Genomic DNA, 8,283 nt, shown 5'->3' on the forward strand with positions numbered 1-8,283 from the left:
TCTATTTTCAGCACAATATGGCTACTGGCCATGTTAAAAACACCCTTTTCTGGAAGCGTAGAGGTGTGTTTGTACAAGAATACATTTGCATATGCATTTAGAGGGGCTGAGCATGAAAAATCAACAAATTTTTATATTGCACATTGGCTCTTAGAGTATAGTTTAATAAAAAATTTGAACCACCGAACAAACCTTCTGCATTATTTGACAGGCAGTGTTTTAGTTGGACCATCAGTGTCTGGTCCACAAGCGTTATTGTGTGTATTTTATGGCCTGACTGCACATGACACCGAGGCTGCAGGGTCAGATCAAGCCTTCAGCTGCAGATCATAGAAAATGGGCCCAATGCACAAGACATTAATCTGTATTTGATGGATTAACTCCCAGAAGGCTTTAGTCAGATTTAGTGGCAGTCAAGCAGTGAAATCAACCAATCTGCCGAGGGAAAAATACTTTATATTATGAAGTCAGAGAGTGATGTCTCTATGAGAATTATCACAAGTCTTGATGTCCAAAAGATCAAAGGCATTAAATAATTTCAGCTAGAGAGAGGACATAAACCGTGAACACCAATGGGTATAAAAAGGGCCTAAATATGAGACGTGACAGTCTAATATGACTCTCATATTATACACACACACACACGTTCATTGCTTTAATTCATTTGTTTACGTGCTTAAAGGATTGTATAAAAAGATACAGCATTCAGTGTGCAGTGTGCAGTTCACAATTTATTTACTGAATAAATCTGGACAAAACACCAAAAATCTGTTACATTACAATCAGAGCATCTGAGGCAGATATCCCACCATGCATTCCCCCCTCCCCTTGAAAAAAAATGAGGAAAAAAAAATGAACGAACAAAAAAAGAAAAACATCCTTCAAAATTAGCACCTAATCAGCACCAACCTAGGTAGGCAAGTTCCTTCTACAAAACAAGTGAAAGCACAATGACCGGAGGAAGGAGAAAAGAAAAACGGAGAAACTCCAAAGCACAGTTGGACTCCTAGTAAATCCTTCGGAAGATTCTTCTTTAATAAGAAAACAGAAATGAAATAATGAACTCCCCTCTTGCTAGGCAGGCTAAAGCATTCAAAGGGCACATGCCATTGACTAGATATAAATCACTATTTCAAGTAACATTGATATACGACAAAACATGTCTACATGTACCCATTCAAAACATGATCATTTCACAAACCTATGCAGGCAGAAGAGTTAACATGAGGTACTTGAGACGGTGTAGTCGTAGAAATATTATCTAATATTCATGGAGTCAAATGCAAAAAACTAAAAAATAAGGAACACGGTCAGCGTGCATTTGGGGTGTGCGATTACTGGCACTGACGTTAAATCGGAGACCTTCCAACTTGGGACAAAGTTTAAAACAAAAAGTCAAACCTGTCCTGTGTCAAATGTATTGCCTACATTGTATTCGTGAAAACTGGCGGTTAAGAAAAACGAAAATAAAAACCCTGCACATATTTATTTTTAAATACAGGCGTTACCTTATAAATAAAAATAAGAAAAAGTTTGCTCCAGCAAAAGAAAAACAACTAAAGTTAAATAGATGACACTAGTACAGAAAGGATCTCCAAGCCTAGGAGAGTCAAGTGCTTGACGTTTTTTTATTTTCTGAAGACTTACGGAGAAAGTTTCGCTCTAACCATAATTGAAAAAAGCAGCAATAATAATAAAAGGAAAAGCTTAATGCAACACAAATCGTTCTTAATGCAGCCGCAATGAATCAGAAACAAATGACATGGTCTTCGCAGAATTGACCTGGAGGGCTGTCGAAAAGCTAAACTTAAAATAAACCGAGGATCAGATTGAGATGCGACCAACGATTTGCAGTCAAGGAAAAGCAGACACTGAGACACGGTCAACAATTTGGAGGAATCAGAGCTGGAAACAGAAGAGGTTTAGCAGTTTGGGCTGCGCTCTTCTGTGCTGTAATGCATGTTTATAGCTTACTGTGACTCGTACGCCTCGTGAGCACCACGTAAAACGAAGACAAAAACGAACGGAAATCAAGGAAAAATCAAAGTAAGTCTTGCTACATCACTCAATGAGCTTCGTCCACAAGTCCTAGCTCACGGAGAAGTCATTTTCTCCCAAGCCAGAACCGACTATGTCTCTTCACGGAATGAGAAATAACGATAGACACCGTTTGTAATGAGTGTATTTCTTGTTTTCTGATCATCTAAAAGGACTTGGCATAACGTCTGACGAGTTCGTTCTCAGCTGAAGAACTGTTCTAGTTCTTCTTCCATGTTGGCCTCTGGCACCATTTGGTCCAACTCTCGCTCGCCTCTTCCGTGGCTGGCCGAACCGCCGGAGGCCGAGAACCAGGGATGGTCCAGGATCTCTCGGGAGGTGAGGCGTTCGGCTGGTTCTCGCCGCAGGATGCTACGGATGAGGCATCGCGCCTTGGGTGTTAGCGTCTCGGGGATGCTGAACTGGCCGCGGCGGATTTTGCTGAACAGCGAGCTGGGCTCTACGTCGTGGAACGGGTAGCGGCCCACCAGGATGGTGTAGAGCATCACGCCCAAGCTCCACACGTCCGCCGCCTTACCCGAATAGCTGCCATTTGCGTTGAGGATTTCCGGACTGACGTACGCTGGACAGCCGTGTTTGTCCGAGAGCGAATCATCACCTCCTTCTAGGAGGTAAGTATCCTCCAAACTCTCCAACTTTACAAGGCTCCTGGGAAAGACGGAATAATATTAAAAATGAGATGACATTACGGATCTTTGACACATAAATGTAACATTTTATGAACATACAAAATACATGAGGCAAAAGTCTGGTTTCCTAAATTATAAATGTTATAAAACAAACAAAATGTTGTTTTAAAATAAGATGTCAAATAAATTAAATTAAGCAAATTATCAGTTGTGTATTCAATAATGACCAAACATTTTTTAAGAAGTCAATTTGTCAAAAAAAATTCAAGTCCAAATCTGACAGTCCAAAAATAATAATAATAAAGAACCCATTCAAATCATATACTTTCCTCTACAATTGCCGAAGCATAAATATCCTCTTTGTACTGGATGTTAAATCCCTTGCATAAAAAAGCAATATAAAGATAGCCTCGGGACATTCCTGCCAGTTTAATCCAGAGGGAAATCTGGAATTCATTTTGGGAATTATAAAAAGCAGGAATAATGCCACACCAAAGATGGAATTCCTCAAACCATCACTATCCATGTGTTCTAGTTTTTCCACTGTAATCTTGTAATTTGCACAATAATGCAAAACATGAAACATAGGGATGACGACAAACAATCTGCTATCTATTCACAGTATATCGTCAATGATTCTGTTGCTTCTTGCTAATATAAAACAAAGCATATTCAGATGCTTTAAGGTGCTTTTTTTATATTTATTCATCCATTATGTTTTCTAAAAAGCATTTCAGACTAATGGGTTAGTTTTTCTTGTCATGCATATATGCAATTTGACAGTTTGCATCCTTGCTTATTTATAAAAAAGATGAAAAACACTGAGATGAACTACACTGTGCAGCCCAAGTTACAAAGACAAAAAAAACATATGCAATGAAAACATCTTTGAGGTCTTCTGCAAGCTGCCTCGTGACTCAGATTCAGAAACCATCCGAATGAAACCGTACGCCCACCGAGTCTCAGCAAAACACCCAATCCTCCGAGCTCAAAATAGTCATATTATTTTTCACGACAAGCGGTCTCCTGCTGCGTGGAAAGGTTGCAGGGCGTCTAAATTACCTGAAGGACAGAAATGAACAGGTTGCCCCTCCTCTGACCTGTAATTTTGACCCATTTCCATGCACCCCTGTGCAAAGAGAACACAGCATGCTGAAAAAATACTCTCTTAATGACATGCAGCATATGTGAGTCACAGCTCCACGACGCGGCTGAGTTACACCGGGTCAAGAGAACACCTGCCCACACGAAAGCAGGACAAATGGAGGAGGACACGTGGATGCACACACTTTAGGGAGTGATTCCAGAAGAACTGCACTGTGGTCTCTAGTGTGCGACAGTAGAACGTTACAGTACAAGCGTCCTTCATGACATAACCAGGTCAGGAACCCACTACGCCAAGGAATGCAGTTCTGTCTGGATCACTTTCCTTTCTGGTTCCAATCTTGGTGCGCCCTTGGTGTTTGATTTCTGGCCAGGGTAATGCTCACCACCCTGGGCCAAGTTTACTTGCGCTCGTCTGCAATCACTCACTGAAAAGGTGGAAGACTGATGCATCAGACCACAGTGCATGGGAACAGTAAGGTCACCGAGCTCACATTTAAAGCACCGGGCAACATTCTCCATTTCCATCGAGTGAGCCGGAGGGAATCTAGCTGAGCTGACTCATTTGGCCAGTGGGGCAACTGCCATTTAGCTTAAACGTGAAGGCCACCCGGATTCATTAAGCACGCTTGGGATTATTTCAGACTAATTTTACTACCAAACTATTTTTTAATAACTCAACATGGAATGCCATTCATTTTTACTTCAACTGCATGACTTTTTTCGGGATTTCCAAAACAGAAAAACAAAATAGATTACGGGACTTCATGTTTTCCATTGGAATTAGATTGGAGGGGTCAGGCTGAAAATTTTGAGGGCTTGGTGAAGTCAGCCAAAAATGAAAGATATTTCGGAGGCAGCACATGACAAAATACAAAAAAAAAAAAAAAATGATCACTAAAACACAAAAGTAGTGATGCACCGAAATTTCAGCAATTAAAAATATCCGGATGCAACAGTAAATAAAAGTATATTTTCCGTTTTGGATGAAACTATTGACTGAAACAGCAAGGTTTAATTTTGACTTCTCTGATGGCACTTTTTTGACTGTCCATATATGCATATGTATGTAGCTGTTTTACATACTTTGGGACCAAAAAAAGATGCTTAGGTACCAATATGTAAACACTGTTACTAAAATACAAAGAACTTTACTATGACTTTATCATTGGGAGAACACAACACCCTGAACCGCATACTAAATTCTTATATTATATATTAGAATTACAGTATATATAGCTTATTATTGGAAATGCTTACACATTAGCTTAATATTGCAACTTAAAGGACCTGAAGCATATCAGATGGGCAATACATTTTACAACTAGATACAAAAAAAAAAAAACTGCGGTGGCACCATGGTACACTGACAATATGAGATGATAAAACCACAGTACTTTTGAGGAATACCATGGTATAGAGCAAAGACATTATTAAAGACCCATGAAAACAAAACTGGAGTAGCTTTTGACCTATGGTGTGGTCACTTTCACTGCTGTTCTGCTCATTTCTACAGGAAAAATCCAGTCATTCAAATAGGAATTTTGTGTGAGGATGAAAGATTTCCAGACATATACTCAACAGCATATGACAACAGCAAGTAGCAAATCATGGTTCACAATAGTAACTATAAGCTACAGCCCCTAATAATGTTTGTTTCAATAGGAAATACATTAGTAATATACCTTGATATTTACGATCACTGGTATATGAAAAATGTGCGGTCCATGCAAAACAAACCTTTCTTTAAAAATCAAATGTGCATGCTCTGTTTGAACCCAACAACCTTACTGGTGGCTTCTTTACCTGTCCTCGTTCTTAAAGACGAACTTCCTCAGCTTGAGGTCTCTGAGGACCAGGCCGTTGTCGTGGCAGTGCGCCACAGCTGATGCTATCTGATGGAAGAGTCTGGCAGCCTCTTCCTCTCGCAGCTTCTTGCAAGTGCGGACGAAAGAGTGCATGTCGCCATGGCTGCTCTCGAAGAACACGTACGCTTGCGCATCCCCCAGAAGGATCTCCACTATCTGGTTAATATGCTCATGGGTGCCCAGCACAAAGTAAGCAGCCAAGGACTCTTGGTATCGACTGACATCCAACACCTGGAGGAGAGAGAGAATTTTTAATTAAATTAGAAGCTGTCATCGATTTCCCAACATCCCAGGTGGAGTGCAAAAGTACCACCCCTCCCAAAAAAAACTAAAAAACACTGGAATTGGAATTAGAGGCAATGCATAATTCTGAAACAAAAGAAAGGAAATCCATGCAACACAGAGTCGGAAGGCATTACACCTCTGCTGCATTTCCGAGTCCCCAAAACATACACTTTTTGATGTTGCTTAGTAACAGATACCTAAAGGAGAGAGACAGGCTAAATATAACATGGCAGTGGTGGACATAGGAGGCCATTCTCTCATCAGAAGATAAGAGGTTTCACTAATGGCTCTCTGCCCATGTCAGTCCATTCAGAGTGTCTTATGTTTCAAAGTCATGTGGCCTCGCACGCATGAATAAATGGCTGTATGCAATCATGCACACACACACACACTCTCTCTCTCTTCAGGGGTATTCCCTCATGCTTTTTTTGCACGTGACTATAACTTATCACTTGATGTCACTGTTAATGAATCACAAAAAAAAGGCCATTCATTTAATAATGCACCTTGCTAATGAATGCAGTAAACCAGATGCATGTCTCGCATACATCCCCATCTATAGCTGATGCAACTGCATGAGTGTTCGGCTACAAAAAGACATGCATATGTGTGTGCTTCTTACCTTGCACACGAGCTCTTCCCCACTGTGCAGGTGGGTGGCTCTGAAAACGTGGTCTCCCTCAATAGGCTCCAACAAAAGGTAATTGCCAATGCAAGAAATGCAGTGAGAGGAGTCAGGGGTCTCGGGAGGGCTGGGAGATCCTAAATTGGGACTGAAACTCTGGTTGGATTCTGCAGTCCTTAGACAAGATAGCTCCTCAAAGTCGTGTGTTTTGTGCCTCGATCTCCCATAACGCGAAATGTTAATGGGACTGGATCGCTGTATGTTCATGAGTATAGGAGGAGGTTCGTCCAGAGCAGGAGGGTTCAGACGGTCTTACAGGAGGGGGGCGGAAGAGAATGACAGACAGATGTCCTCTATTTAACACTGGGCATGAAGGCAGCGGCGATTCCCCTCGACTGTAATGATGATCTTATGCGTGTGCGTTAATTGCAATGACAATGTGGCGTCATCTGAACACACATGCAATGACGTGCATGCACGAATTGTGACCTCTATGCTCACTGTTCCCTCAAAAGAACACCACGGTTGGTAACGAGCCAAAAAAAAAAATATGCAAGAATCGGCGCGGTATAATGTAAAGGTTGTGACGTCAGGGTCGATGCAGCGCAGCAGGTAAAGAATCGGGGTTTTGCATTAAATGAAAAGGGAAAGGTGCCAGCTGGGTTTAGATATCCTGAGAGGGCGCTCCGTGTTCATTTACGCGGGTCTCCACGCGAAGCCTGTCCATGCATCTACCAAATATGGCTAGGAAAAAAATTCCTCCAGGTCGCGATCCGCCTTTTGTTACGCCTGGGAAGTCGATGCGAGCAACCAAACTCCGACGATCTCCGGCGTTTGGATCTGATTTGGACAAAGGCAAGAGGGGACGGCCGACGTTCTCCCCGGGCCTATCCCTTGTTTCAACAACAAGACAGCATTATCATCATCTTCTTTTACTTACGTGGCTGGGAATCTAGTCCATTGAACGCGCGAGGTCAGCTGCACACGCGAGCGGGCTGACTGACTGACTGACTGTGCGCTCGCGGGACTGACTGGAGCTCTCCACGCGCACGACCGGCCCCCCTGACGTCACGGGCATAGCGGCCTCCCATTGGCCGCTCGCTAGATGCTGACACATCCACAGTCTTCTTGCAAGCAAACCATCCATGAAGTCATGTGAGATAATTGTTGTCGTCGGAATTTAATTGAAGCACCTTAAATTATCTGTATATATATATATATATATATATATATATATATATATATATATATATATATGTGTGTATGTATATATGTGTGTATGTATATATGTGTGTATGTATATATGTGTGTATGTATATATATATGTGTATGTATATATATGTGTATGTATATATATATGTGTATATATATATATATGTATGTATATGTGTATATATATGTATATGTGTATATATATGTATATGTATATATGTATATGTATATATGTATATGTATATATATATATGTATATGTATATGTATATGTATATATATATATATATATATATATATATATATATATATATATATATATATATATATATATATATATATATATCCATGCATACATTTCTTTTATTATTTTCAAATGAGGGATGATATCGCGTATTTATCTTAAAGACGTTTAAACATAACACATTTTAAACAATTTAAAAAAAAAAAAATAGTGATTTGTACATTTAGAAATTTGTACAAAATTCTAGTCACAGTAGAGA

General features: G+C 40.4%; 1 protein-coding gene across 1 annotated transcript; it reads right to left on the bottom strand.

Annotated features, from left to right (window-relative positions):
* Positions 1-711: 711 nt before the first annotated feature.
* LOC127938507 (tribbles homolog 2) lies at positions 712-7,656 on the bottom strand. The gene is made up of 3 exons (XM_052535170.1): positions 6,567-7,656; positions 5,598-5,890; positions 712-2,706 (listed from the first exon to the last, which is right to left on the bottom strand). The coding sequence occupies exons 1-3, from the start codon at positions 6,834-6,836 to the stop codon at positions 2,241-2,243; spliced, it is 1,029 nt and encodes a 342-aa protein (XP_052391130.1). The 5' UTR covers positions 6,837-7,656; the 3' UTR covers positions 712-2,240.
* Positions 7,657-8,283: the final 627 nt, after the last annotated feature.

Source organism: Carassius gibelio, chromosome A20, assembly GCF_023724105.1.
Source record: "Carassius gibelio isolate Cgi1373 ecotype wild population from Czech Republic chromosome A20, carGib1.2-hapl.c, whole genome shotgun sequence".
NCBI lineage: Eukaryota > Metazoa > Chordata > Actinopteri > Cypriniformes > Cyprinidae > Carassius > Carassius gibelio.

Bases quoted from the DNA above. Each gene is read 5' to 3' on its own strand.
- LOC127938507 (XM_052535170.1), bottom strand. From the start codon at position 6,836: ATGAACATACAGCGATCCAGTCCCATTAACATTTCGCGTTATGGGAGA. The intron at 5,891-6,566 runs GTAAGAAGCACA...TCTCTCCTCCAG, and splicing joins GGGAAGAGCTCGTGTGCAAG to GTGTTGGATGTCAGTCGATA. The intron at 2,707-5,597 runs GTAAAGAAGCCA...CGTCTTTCCCAG, and splicing joins GTCTTTAAGAACGAGGACAG to GAGCCTTGTAAAGTTGGAGA.